Consider the following 14,220-nt stretch of genomic DNA (forward strand, 5'->3'; position numbering starts at 1 on the left):
ATAGTGGTTCGTAGCAAACAAACCATGTTTTACCTGGACTGAGGATGAAAAGCCCTGGACTGGATGAGACCTCAGTGGTTCAGCCTTTTTCAATCTGAAGTAAAGTTTGAATTTTCTTTGAAGATCAAGGTCTCAGAATCTGGAGGAAGAGTGGAGAAGCACAGAATCTGTGTTGCTTAGAGTCCAGTCTGAAGTTTCCACAGTCAGTGATGGTTTGGGTCGCCATGTCATCAGCTGGTTCTGGTCCAATAGGCTTGCATAAGTCTAGAGTCTGTCTGCTGACAGACTGTATGGAGATGCTGATTTCATATTCCTGCAGGAGTTGGTGTTGGCAGATACTGCCAAAGGCACCAAGAGCTGATTCAGTCACCATGGAGTTCCTGCCCTTGACTGGCCATTAAAATCCTCTGACCTTTAACCCCGTAGATTCTAGAACATCTCTGGGTTGTTGTCATGAGGAAGATGAAAGGCAGCCGACCCAACGAGGCAGTTCGTCACACCTACACAGAGCCACAAGCTGATCTCCTCCATGCCGCGGTGCATTAATGCAGTAAGTCATGCAAAAGGAGCCCAAACCAAATACTGAGTGCACAGATATGAACCTCCACTTCAGAACCCTGATATTCCTGTTTCAAATATCCTTTTGTATGGATCTCATATAATATTCACATTTTCTGAGACATTGAACTTTGGGTTTTCATTAAGTGCAAGCCATAAGCATAAAAATTGCAATAAAATATGAAAGTGCTTCACTCTATGTGTAATGTAATGAATGAACTTTTTTCATCACTATTATTAGATACTCTCAGTTACATTCCTTGCCCTCCAGGTGGCGCTCTCACCACTAGTTCTAGGCTGATTCTGCAGTCATCTCTGTCAGCACCAGCGTCAGTCTATTTATGATCAGTTATCATTCTGTGTTGTTTCATTTCACTCTTTTGGTGTTTATTTAAAGCTTTGTTGGATCTCTGTGCTCACATTGATTTTGCTGAGATTGTATTAACTGTTTATTCATCTCAGTGTGTTGCGTCCGTTTTATACCCCATTTCCATATATTTTTAAGGCCAATTGGAAACACAGATGTTTTGTTTTGTGGCTTCTGCTTTTTGTATTTATGAGAGGCACTATTTGTTTTAGATGCTTTTATTGGCAAATATTGGAATCGCAAAAAGTCATTTTTACATTGTTGATACGTCTTCATTTTAACTTGCTGTTCTTTACTTTACAGGCTGGATTTCAGCCTGTAAGTACAGTCCTGATTGGCGCTGACCAGGTCTTCTAGTTGAGCTTGGACTTGATCATCGCTTGCTGGGTTTTACTTATCCAGATGCTTTTTGAACTGACTGCATTTCTCTGAGAAGCTAAGATTTAAGAAGCTTTTTTACTCATAGATCCCAAAATGCTACTTCATCATCATCTAACTGGAAAACAAACAGATCTTCACAAAATGATGACTGCATTTCTGGAAGAAGTTGGTTTTGGAAATTCTGGTGTCGCTCTTATGCATTGAAGCATGTTTGGGCAGATTTGTAAGTAAGCCCACTTCTTTGGATGAGAACCAATCCTACATGTGGATTATATCTGGACTAGGGGTGGACATTTATTTTGTTATCATTTATTGTCAAAAATTTATTTCTGTCGTGATAGGAATTTTAAATTGTATTATTTTCTCCTCTATTTTTTGAACTGTTAATAAAAAACAGTAAAGTTTGTATGTGCAATTTAATGAAATAACTCAACCTTCTTTACAGATGTAACATTCCTATTTCAAATAGAAATGTTTTTCGAGAGCAGCGTTTATGTTTTTGTTGCTATGAATGCTGTGCCGTGTAGTTACCTAAAGAAGAAGTAATAAGTAGTTTATTATCATAGTAGTAATACAAAATATTGTGATAAAATTCTACCCACCCCTAATCTGGATACCTTATCAGGACAGATCATCTAAAAACGATCATCTGGATTTATGGAAATACCAGCAAATCATCAGCTGCAAATCCTTGTTCTTTCTGCAGAATTTTAGTCTGTTAAGGATTTTCTTGGACAATGTGATTTTTTGCTGCCAACACATTTCTGCCAGTCAGTGGAGGCCGATGTGCTCACATGAGAAGTTGAGTAAGCTCTGCACTGGTGGCAGGACTAGCCTGTAGCTTCAACTCAGTAAACACTGAGTAATAATGTACACTTGTTTCACAGTAAAAACATGGGAATGAATTAATAAGCATCTTAACATTCTCATGAACAATGAGAAAAAAAAACTAGTTAAGTTTAAAATTATTCATACCTCGAAAGGATTTAGGTTTAAACAAATTCAAGTAGTTAAATTAACTTAATTTTACCCTCAAGCTTCTATTGTTTGAAAGCAATTGTGTTTTCGAATGCCCAAGCTGGAGAGCTGTCTTGAATCTGATACACAATCTGTAGAGGGAGCGAATGATTAGGGTGATGGTGAAGAGGCTCAAAGACTTGGTATTCAGATAAATTCTGACAATATTAGTGTTAATATGCAAACAACTAATTAGCATATATAAGAAGGGTTTGATTGCTGTCATGCCTATAAAAAATATTCTATGAATTTTTGAGTGGTATAAATGATATCGGACATATAAGAAAAATTGATGCTGCTTTTACATTGTTTTCATCTCCTCTGAGAGATGCCTATCTTATGTACAATTAGACAGATTTTTGAGGCAAATAAAAAATGTTAACTATGGTTAATAATTAAATTAAATCCAACTACATACAAAGTACAGCTGGAGTAGTTAAAACACAAATACACTGACTCAGAGCCTGTTTTCTTTGTTCATGCCAGAGATACTGGTAAAAACAGACAGTACATCATTTTTATTCAAACAGAGACCAATGGCAGCGGCACCACAGGAGCCACCAGGTGATGAGGATGAGGAGGGAGGAGGAAGAAGATCGGAGCTTGCCCAGGGTTAAGATTCACTTAGCTGAAATACAAAAAGTGTTCAACCATGAAAACTTAACGTAGCTCATCAGAACAGAATAAAGAAAAGCTTTAGTCCAGATTTTGTGATGTTCTTGGTGTAGTCCTGTCCAGCAGTTCTGCTTTTATCTTTATTAAGAAGAAATCATATTTTTGTTGATGTTCTAACTACTTAAATCTAAAACACGTGGTTTCAATAATATTTTTCTAAAAGTAAACAGACTATTGTGAACTTAGGCTATCATCCTCAAGTACATGCAAGCAAGAAAGACGGTTTGCAATTCTGCCTTCTATTTAAATCAAAAGTTGCGATAACATAAGGAAGCTGGGCCTGATAACCTCACATCATCAGCACTTACATGGAGGTCATGTCATTGAGGGCGTGGTCCAGCTCCTCACTGATGGCTTTGTACTTGAGCTTCTGAGCATAAAGCTCATCTGTATGTGCACACATAACAAACAATGTGTGGAAAGATGAAAGCTGAGCAGAGACACAGAAACAATGTAGACAGACGAAGAAATAAAAATCCTCAGGAAACAAGTACAGGATTTGGGTTTTGTTTCAACACTGGGTGCCTGTGGCTCAGTGGGAGAGAAGTTGTCATGCAATCAGAAGTTTGAAGGTTCAATTCTAGTTTTCTTGTGCCCGTCATCCCTCGTTGCAGTGTGGATGCAGCTGCAGTGTGAAGTGCTTTGTGCTGCATAGATCCAGTTCCTTTACCATTCTTGTCTTTATTGTCACTAGATGAGTTTGTTGCTAACATGAAAGGTTAAGCAAAAGTCTTTAGCTGTCACGGCTGCAGTGACGTTTAGTCTGTCTCCTTCCAAAGTTTGCAATTCTACCGTTTCATCTCATGTTTGCTACTTCAGGGTTAAAATGTAAAAGACTTTCCTTACAACCCTGCTCCATCAATCACAAATCATAAACACGTTTTACACATTCTCTACAGAAATGCAAAATGAATGGTTTTATAAGATCTACATATTTTTATAACGTGCAGCAGTACTGTCTTTTCGGTTATTGTAATTCCATGACTGTAAAAGCATCACAGAGTGATTGTGATGAGGAAATTATGAAACATGTTAAATTTAGATAAATCTGATGAAAAATAAATATATTTTTGAAGACCTTCATTGTGTGACGGTGTTTCTTCTATTAGGCTTTAAAATGATTGTAAAGGATTAGAACATTGTGTTTGATTTGAGGCAAACTTACACTTATGTTTATTATTGTGTAATTAGCAATTAGTTCACAAGTGTTCTATGCTCCTATTTTTCAGTCTGCATATAAAAAATGTAATTAAAGTAAAAATAAAAATATAGTAATTAAAGGATTCACATCAATGAGTCGCTGTCTATGGGACACGGGTCAGTCTTCAGGTCAAGGGTTAGGAGAAGATTCAATTACACATTTTGTTGATGTCTATATCTACGATGTAAAACCCTAAACTCTAACTTTTAACTCGAGTCGAGTAAATCTCAATCTCGTTGTAATCTGTTGATGACAATGACAAATAAATCTTATCTTATCTTATCTCATCTAAACCAGACTGCAGAGAATAGAACGCTGGTATGATATTTTGGATTAGTATAATTTAAAAAATAATCATTTTATTTATAATGCCCCTATATATCAAATTCAAATCTCAAATGGCACATTCACACTCTGATGATGGTTTGCTGATGCTGTACCCCCATACAAAGGTCAAGGGCAGACCAGGAATAGAACTGGTAATTCACCAGTTTACCAGAGAGCCACCATCATTTACAACATTCTTTCATGAAATGATGCCTTTGGGGTTAAATGTGATTTTATGCCAGCCATACATTTGTCATACATTAAGTTAGCTGTATGTTAGGCTCTGCTGCTTTAATGTATTGCAGCAGCCAAAGTAGTGGGCTAGGGCAATGAATCATGAGACAGTTTCTCATGATGTCATTGTGTTGAACTTCTGGGTTTACAGTTAATGCAGTTACTGTTATTTGCCATGTAAACACAGAGCACTCTAGTTTGTATTTCTGCTTGACGCAGCATCACCATGACCTCAAGAACTAGACCCTGGATCCAGATGTTTAAAATGAGTCGACTCCAGATTGGGTGACTCAGTCGGCATGAGAGCTCGGCATGAAAAGGTGTGTTATCAATACACCTCCTAGATTGCCCAAAAATGACGCTGGGGAGAGGGAAGTTTGGTTTTCCTGCAGGACTCATTATCCCTACTACTCATTTTTGAAACTTGGAAGACAATAGGTGATACATGTATCATGTAGAGCAACTACAGATGCAATGGGCAGCTATTAATCTCTGTTGAACAGGATGCAGAAGACCATAAGAAATCTCCCTTAGTAATCTGTGATGCTGTTTTCAATTGTATGTCAGAAACTGAAGTGGAAGGAGGTGGAAACTAGAATACATAATCCAATTCACCAATCAGTCCTTCTTAGTTGTGCACAAACTTAATCAGAAATCTTGCTTCAACATTTTGTTTGCAAATTCAGTATCAGAAAGCTGATTGTTGAGAAACACTGCAGACTTCATGGCAGGTTGGCACTTGTTCAAGTCATCTTAAATAATACACATGCTGATAAATTTAAGAGACAATTCTCTACCTTCCAGATCATCAATAGTCTTCTCCAGCTTGGCTACAGATCTTTCAGCAAACTCAGCTCTTGTCTCAGCCTGAGAACAGAATAAAAGAAACGTCTGATCACAAAATATCTGAGGGAAATCCTTTGTGAGAGAAACAAAAACCTGAACATGTAATGGTAACTTGTGAAACATGTTTTGGATTAAAAACAGAGCAAAATTATTTGATGATGAAAACTCAGTCTTCATGCTCACCTCTTTCAGCTTGTCAGTTAGGATCTTGATTTCTTCCTCATACTTGTCCTCTTTTTGAGAATACTGTGAAGGGAGAGCAGCAGTGTCATCTTGAGCTCTACTGTTCCATCCCTCACCCCTCTAGATCCACCACCAGTATTAGACTGGAACTGAGAGGCACTAAAGATTATTTTTCAGACATGAACTCTGATCTTGTCCTAATAGGATACTGGGAGAAATCTACTGCATCAGTGGTTCCCAGAGTCAGGCTGTGGCTCTCTTCAGAAATCACACTATACCACACAAATAAGTGTGGTAAAATAAAAAGCATCTTGACGCTGGAAATATTTCAACAATTACAATTATATTTCATGTTGATGCTGTTTGTGATGCTATTATTCCCTCTGTTTAATTACCTCTTGTTAATATTTGCATGTGTAAGCAATAATTTGGAGGTTCAGTACAACATAATGTTATAATGACTGTGTGAGCATAATTTGCCCATTGGGTTTATAGGTAGAACATATAATCACTTTCAAAAGACAGATGAAGAGATGCATTATGTTGATCAAAGCATATCAAATATCCTAGATTTAGTTAATGTCAGTACATATGAACTAGGGAGCAAGAATCAGAAAAACATCAACCAACTACTTGCTCACTGTGAATTCTCCTGAGAACATTCTAGCCATTTGGACTGTATGTGTGCTACTGATGATCGGAGTTTGAGTTCACATCTAATGGTTCTGCAGCCGGTGGTGCTGTCCCACCTTCTCAGCTTGTGCCTCCAGAGACTTAAGGTTGTTGGTGACATTCTTCAGTTCCTCCTCCAGCTCTGCACATTTTCTGGTTTTGATGAATAAGGACATAATGTTAGTGGAGGCCAAAGTGAACAGTTTGATCAGTCACATTCAGACTAATATTGTAAAAAGTCCTTTAAGATGTTAACATTTAGTCCCTATGGCAACAACCTTAGAAAGGACTCTGAACAATAAATGCTGTTAGATGTAGCTTTAGCTTTGCTGACAAAATGGCTTCCAGACATAAGGAAAAAAGAGAACAAACTACCTAAACAAATCAGTGTCAGATATCTGTTTAATGACAGATAGTGAAGCTAGAGGCTATGTATTTTTCAAGTTAGTCAGGAAATGGTCTCTCAGGGCAATGCTTTAGTCTGAACAGGATCTTATTCTGAGAATGTCAGAGCTTTGCAGAACTTTACTGCAGTTCAAAGAAAATAAATATTCATGAGGTGAAGAGAAGATCTATGAAAAACACATATTACTGTTATAAACATATATAAACCATTTTAATTGACATCACATGACTCAAACATTCTCAACAAACTCATAAGAAAGACAGAGTCAGTTGTGGGGATGCAGCTGGCTTCACTGGAGGAGGTGAAGAGACCACAAAATATCTTAAATCCCATGTAGTAAAGATGAACTGTTGCACCATTATGGAGCCTGCTATAGCTAAAACCAAAGAAACAATAAAAAACCTCCTCCACAAATGTCCACCACCTGTGAGGACGGGTGTAGAGGTTTGGTGCAGACTGTGCCATTTCTCTGTATTAAAAGAAGTTAGCTGATGTTATCAGGTATCTTATTTTAATGCCTCCTGCACACCTCCCTTTGGAGGACATATCCCACTGGAAAGAGACCCCAAGGCTGACTCTGAACTAACTGAGGGGGTCAATAAGTCTCCTCTGGCCTGGGAATGCTTTGAGATATCCTGGAATATGGTGAGAAACATTGCCGGTAGGAGGATGTCTGGGTTTCCTAAACCTTCCACCTCCTTTACCTTAGGAGAAAAACAATTGGAGTTTTGGTTATGTGACTGATTTTCACAAGGCAGCAATGCAACCAAAACCATTAGCTGCTCCCTCTATTAGCTGATACATTTCCACTGCATAAACAAAAGATCAAGACTATATCAGTCACCGCTGGTTGATCTCTGGTCTGAAGTATCCTGAATGTTTCTAAATAAATGAATTACTTGTTAACCAAATGTGTGTGTCACCTGGGCACTGCCTGCATGAACTGCTGCATTAATGGTTATATTTGTTACGTATTATAGTGAGACACTCACGCCTCAGCCAGTTCTGCTCTCTCCTCAGTCCGTTCCAACTCTCCTTCTACAATCACCAGCTTACGAGCCACCTAGAAAAATGCATGTACAGAGTTAGCTTGTTTTACAGGAAACTTTCAAACACAATAAACTCACTCAGTTAAGCACCAAGTCAAACGCACAAAAGGAGTGGCTAACCATAAGATGAGAATTTAATGACTTAAATTTCCAAGCAGCTTTGGCCTTTGTTTAGGCCAAACAGAATGACAGACAGTGTTTACACACTGTTATCAGAGCATCCAGCAGCTAGTCAGTATGGTCAGCTACGTTCACCAGACACAGGTAATGCTTAATTCATACTCCAGGTCTCATTAAAACAACACCAACATGTCTTACTGTCATTTGTTGATTATAATAAAGCACTAATTGAAAGGAAATTCACGGAGTTCAGAAAAACATCCCTCAGTCACACTGCAGTTGTAGAATCACCTCCTCGTATTTGCGATCAGCTTCTTCAGCAATGTGTTTGGCTTCCTTCAGCTGGATCTCCTGGAGTTCCATCTTCTCCTCGTCCTTTAGGGCCCTGTTCTCAATCACCTTCATGCCTCTGTGCAGAGAAACAATCAGTCATTTCTTCTTCATTACAAACAATTGTTAAAGTTAGTTTGTTTTATCTTCCTTAAGAACAGTTGTTGGTTCTTCCCAGTACTAGCTAATGAGCCAGAGTTTTTTTTTTGGTACTCAGTACTCAGTACTTTTTTGGTACTGGCTGGTACTCAGTTATTTTGCACCTTTCCACGTATTTTTTCTGTATGATTTGTGGTGGTTTGAAGATTTCTGCACATATCACTTCAAACTTAGTGAATTTCAACCCAAAAATTAAGCAACTGACAAAGAAAAAGTTTTAAGGCAGAAATTAGAAATTCAATGAGAAACAAAATAACATGACCTCTGGACTCTGATCCTATTGACACAGAGTTGCTGACTTCATAGTCCAACAATTAGGAAATGCTGCTTTAAATAATCTTATGGTTTCACCTAAAGATTCTCTGAATGGATCCATGGTGCGTGTTTGTTTTTGAGTTAGAGATGGAAAGTTACAACTTTTATCATTAGCGGGGAAAAAATAGTGTGACAAGAAATTAATTGATAATGTTTTCAAACTTCAAATAACCACTGTCCAGTTTTGCTCTGTGAATTATTTTTGTTTGCTGTTGGTTTTCAATAAGTATTAAAATATTTGTATATTTATTGCAACTTCTGTGTACAAAATGATGTACAGAAGAAAACTGTTTTATAAAGAGTGAGTGTTATCTCTAGAGTAGAGTTTGTGAGACTCTGGCTGTAAGCACCATTGTCAATTCATAAATGTATTTTACTGTTATTGCAATAATTACCACAAAATATTATGAAAACACAACTCCTTATGTCCCCTCCTTAGTGTGAATGCACAGGCTGACTGAACCAAGCACCAGCTTAAAATGAAAGAGATTCAAGTTCTATAGCCAGGAGTTTGAATTTAGAGAGACGTGGTCTTCACTGGACTACCCACCAGAGCATCAGCAGCAGTTCTGTTACGTTTTTGCAGTTGAAAGATGTGGCCTCCATAAACTGTATGTTGCCTGTTTTTTTTTCTAGCAAACCCTATAGATTTATTTATGATAGGACTGGAATCTGAAGAGTTTGGAATGAAGACGTCGAACGTCTAGATGGGTTTATGAGCCACTTTCTACCATCCAGTTGACATGGGCTAGTGTCTACTTTAGGCACTCTTGGTCAGTAAAGTTATAGGTATTCCCCATCAATCTGTTTTTTATGGAACAAATAGTGTTGGACAGTGAATTTGGCTATTTCAGTTATCTAAATTTTTTTCTTATCCTTTATTTGTCATGTTCTGTGTTTTCTGTGTATTTATTTAGAGTTTTCTGTGTCCCAGAGTCTTCGTGTTGTCCTGTGTTCCCCTTGATTGTTTCCCAGGTGTGTCTCGTTTCTGTAATTACCCCGACTGTTTACTGTACTGTCTGAAAACTAGGATCAACTGGAAAGTTTGTGTGACTGATTTGAAATGATTTTTTTTGGTAATTGACTCGAGATGATATTTGTTGTGAATTGAACTATGGGAACTATGTCTGCCACCGGAATTAAAATACAACTCTTGTATTTATTGCTCATACATAACCAAAGGGGGGGAAAAAAGTTTGTTGCAAGCCCAGTTAGAAGTCACCTCTCGCTCTCATCAGCGGCTTTTTCAGCTTCTTCCAGTTTCTGCAGGGCTGTTGCCAGTCTCTCCTGCGCTCGGTCCAACTCCTCCTCCACAAGCTGGATGCGTCTGTTCAGGGAAGCCACCTCTGCCTCGGCCTGCATCCAGACAAACATGGTGTGGATTCATTCAAACATGAAACATGACCAATATCAGCTGCAAAAGACTGATGCACCAACAGTTTTTCTTTCTGATAGGTTTTTAGTTTCAAAACCTAGATTTAAAATCAGGATCCCTCTGTGACAAGTGGAGATGTAGCTTCTGCTGTAGCTTTTTTGTAGTCATACAAAAATATTTTAAAAAATTAAACCAAAAAATATCCAAAGTAAATGGCAAGATATTTGGAAAAATTATTTGAGACAATTGTTGAAATAAAAATTGCTTGCTTCTATATTTCCTGTGGAAGAACTGTTAGCTTGTTAGCTAAACAGTCTGAACTGTGCGTGCTCTGCAGGTATTTGCCTGGGTGACAGCTGTTTCATCTATATAGAGACACTGACAAATTGTTCAGTAGTGAGTCAGGGTTCATTCAGTCGCAGAAGAACAGAGTCCTGAAGTAAAAAACATTTTTGTATTTCTTTTCTGGTTTTGATTAAACATAGATAACAGAGTGAAGAAACAAGAATGACCCATTGATTTGTCTGTGGCTGAATAGGACTCCATTGAGAGCACACAGTGTCAGACAACTGCTAAGTATACTTAAAGTAATGCAGAAAAATTCTCTGAAATAATAACATTTTTTCTCTTTGAACCAACAGAGCAACACAAAATGAGTATGATAATATTTGCCTTAAAAAAAGAGGGTAGTAGTTGCTGAACAGTGACCTGGGAGCCGTGGATAGAGCCCCAAAAATGGACATGAGCCATTGTCAAGGCTAAGCTGGTGACATCAGAATCAAAATAGGAGCCTGAATCCTCCCAACAGCTGTGAGCGTTCCATTCAGGGCACCATGAGAATGGAATGTGACACAGAGAAAAGAAATCAGATGAGCTCAGTTTGCACTGAACACATTCAAGGTTGCATACAGTGAAGTCCTCAAATTCATGCTGACATCAAAACTAAATGAAAATAAGATTAAACAACTGATGAAGTTCTGAATCCCCAGGACTATCTGCCTCTTCATGACTCAGAAACCAGTAGAACCAGTTTAGTTCTCCACTCTACACCTCACATCCAACATTAAACACAGTTAAAGTTGCTTTATTAGAATTATAAAATACATATTCCTTCTAAAGCAAAAACAATTTTTACTGCCAGTTTTATGACATGAAGTACAGTAATGTGTTACTGTATATGCTGTGTGTCTGTCAGCTTACAGCTGTTCTTTCTCCAGGTAGAATTCTAAACTGGAGGTCATGGTAAATGTAACTGCTGCTACAAGAACACAGTGTAAATAAGCATTATGCTACTCAAGTCACTAAAACTTAATGACTCCAAATCATTCATTTCAGAGTCATTAGTGACTCTGAAATTAATGAAGATATCTTGTGACATAGTGCCATGTGTTTTGGGTTGGTCTACACTATTGTAAATGGTATATTTGATCTCCATTACACTTATTAAACTTAATGAACAAACAAAAATAATTTTTCTTGAGCTAACTGAAACCAGGTCCACATTCAATTCCTTCTGGTCAAAGAAGAGAAAATGCCCTCTGAACATGTCTGAGTCTGTATAGCATGGCTTCGCTTCCAGAGGTGTGTCACTCACATCAGCAGCCTTTTTGTCAGCAACCTCCAGCTTCTCCTGGGCATCCTTCAGGGCTTCTGAATATTTGTCCAGCTCATCTTCTGTCCCCTTCAGCTTCTTTTGCATCTGCAGAAGTTCGTCTTCATGCTGATGGTGTAAAAGATCACAAAGGATCAGAAGCACTGCAACCATGTATAAAATTATACTGACTTAAACTTTTTCAACTAAAAGAACATTTATTGATTTCTGTTTAAAAATTCCTCTGGTCCTTGTTAGGGGACAAACTTGATTCCACACAATGGCCACTTTAAGGAAGTGTACTAAATATAGTACATATGTATAATATATATTTACAATTAATCTGCACTAGATTTTTTTAAAGTAAGCATTTTTTGTTCTTGTTTTCTAGCAGTACATTCTGAACTTGTCACTAAACCCATTCTAACCCGACTGTTTCTACTTAACCACAGATATTAGCCTCTGTTGGAGCCATTTTGTTGTCGGTGAGTCGTGTTTAGGTTTTCTACTATAAAAAAAAAGAAAGATTTTTTTTCCCAGTACAAAGATAAAAGCAGACAGTAGATCAAAATCATAAGTACATTTCTAAAGTCAGATTGGTCATCTTCTGAAACTGCAGGCAGACCAAGTCCAGGTGAAACTTTCAGGTCTGTTAAGAAAATTTAAAAAGATAGATCCAAATAATAATATAAAAATGTTGTGGTTACCGATTGCTCCTGATGGGGCCCATAGCTCGGGCCCCATAAGAAGCGGTGCTTTTTTTTGGTTTAGGAGTTAGGTTTAGGACTAAGGTGTGAACTGGTACTAGTTAAGTTTAGGGTAGGTGTCAGGGTTAGGTTGCAGGAATTAAGGAAAAATGAATGGAAGTCAATACAAAGTCCTTGTGAAGATAGAAAGACTGTGTGTGTGTGTGTGTTCCATGACAGACCTGTTTGCTCCTCTCCTCGGCTCCTTTCTTGTCTGCCTCAGCTTGCTCAGCCCGGTCCAATGCATTCTCCTTGTCCAGCTTCAGCATAAGCATCTTTTTTTTGATGGCTTCCATGTTTGCTGTTGGGGGATGTTTGCAGACTGAAAAAGACTAAAGATAAAGACAGATTTCTGCAGGGTGTGGACCTGGTGGACCTGGTGGTCTGGCAAACTAGAGGACAAACCAAACAGTAAGACAACAGCAGTTCATTTATATGACAGACACTGAGACCCTCCCATTACAAGGCCCCTCCACTTACTGACTGGGCTATAACGAGTGACAACTGTTGGGAGTCTACAGATGTCTCTCTGTGTGACGGGGTCAGTCAGGAGCAGTTTATTAAGTTTGGGTGTAAACCATGCATGGCTAAAATTAGGCTAAAAAACACAAAAAAAATAGGTTAGAATATTCCATCCATCCATCCATCCATTTTCTGTTCACCCTTTGTCCCTAATGGGGTCGGGGGGTTGCTGGTGTCTATCTCCAGCTACGTTCCAGGCAAGAGGCGGGGTACACCCTGGACAGGTTGCCAGTCTGTTGCAGGGCAACACAGAGACATACAGGACAAACAACCATGCACACAGGGAAATTTAGAGAGACCAATTAACCTGACAGTCATGTTTTTGGATTGTGGGAGAAAGCCGGAGAGAACCCACGCATGCAAACTCCATGCAGAAAGACCCCGGCCGGGAATCGAACCCAGGACCTTCTTGCTGCAAGGCAACTGCGCCCCTGTGCAGCCCCGGTAGAATATTATAATATATAAATATTAGGATATTTATGTTCAAATTCATTTATCATTTCCATGACCTCTGAAAAGAACCCACAAATGAAACATTTTCCCACATTACAACCAAAATTCAATTTTATTGTAATCTTATATAATGATAGAACAACACAAAGTAGACTATTACTGTGAGGTCTAAGAAAAATGGTGCAGTTTTCTTTTCTTTTGAATAAACACCTAATAGGAAGTAGTTTTCACTTAGCTGGATGGCCATATCTTGGCAGGTCCATCATCCATATTCAGCCCTCTCAGCATTCAAAGCTTGGATAATATTTTAGAACCTAACTCTGTATTTTGTTGATGCTTTCTCTCTGGTCTGTCTGCTGTGTTCAGGATAAATCCTTATGGATTTATGCAAAGATAAAGTATCTGGAAAATATTCACATTGTTTTACTTATTAAATATTTGTGCATGTCTTCATGTTAGTTTTATACCTCAAATCTCTAAACATAGTGACATCAATGTGAAAAGAGTTTGTTTGACACTGACACATTTTTGAAAAATACTTAAAAATGGTCTGTGATGGACTGGGTTAGTGTCCAGAGTTTACCCCACCTCTCACCTGATGACCTCTGGGATACACACAGGGCCACATGAGGCAGCACTGATAAGCTGACAGACAGTGGATGGGTGGATCATAAAAAATGGTTGCCCACTGAT

The 14,220-nt window shown here is 38.3% G+C and overlaps 1 protein-coding gene across 1 annotated transcript; it reads right to left on the reverse strand.

Moving 5' to 3' along the window:
- Positions 1 to 2,787: 2,787 nt before the first annotated feature.
- Positions 2,788 to 12,982, reverse strand: tpm3 (tropomyosin 3). Its single transcript, XM_028036158.1, has 10 exons — positions 12,735 to 12,982; positions 11,810 to 11,935; positions 10,063 to 10,196; positions 8,328 to 8,445; positions 7,860 to 7,930; positions 6,539 to 6,614; positions 5,790 to 5,852; positions 5,558 to 5,627; positions 3,307 to 3,385; positions 2,788 to 2,951 (listed from the first exon to the last, which is right to left on the reverse strand). Exons 1-10 carry the CDS (start codon positions 12,846 to 12,848, stop codon positions 2,948 to 2,950), a joined length of 855 nt encoding a protein of 284 aa, XP_027891959.1. The 5' UTR covers positions 12,849 to 12,982; the 3' UTR covers positions 2,788 to 2,947.
- Between the last annotated feature and the right edge of the window lie 1,238 nt (positions 12,983 to 14,220).

The sequence above is a fragment of the Xiphophorus couchianus genome, chromosome 13 (genome assembly GCF_001444195.1).
Source record: "Xiphophorus couchianus chromosome 13, X_couchianus-1.0, whole genome shotgun sequence".
Taxonomy (NCBI): Eukaryota; Metazoa; Chordata; class Actinopteri; order Cyprinodontiformes; family Poeciliidae; genus Xiphophorus; species Xiphophorus couchianus.

Excerpts from the sequence above, each read along its gene's own strand:
- tpm3 (XM_028036158.1), bottom strand. The coding sequence starts at position 12,848 with ATGGAAGCCATCAAAAAAAAGATGCTTATGCTGAAGCTGGACAAGGAG. Across the intron at positions 11,936-12,734 it reads CCGAGGAGAGGAGCAAACAG|CATGAAGACGAACTTCTGCA; the intron begins GTCTGTCATGGA and ends TTACACCATCAG. Across the intron at positions 6,615-7,859 it reads AGAGCAGAACTGGCTGAGGC|AAAATGTGCAGAGCTGGAGG; the intron begins GTGAGTGTCTCA and ends CATCAAAACCAG.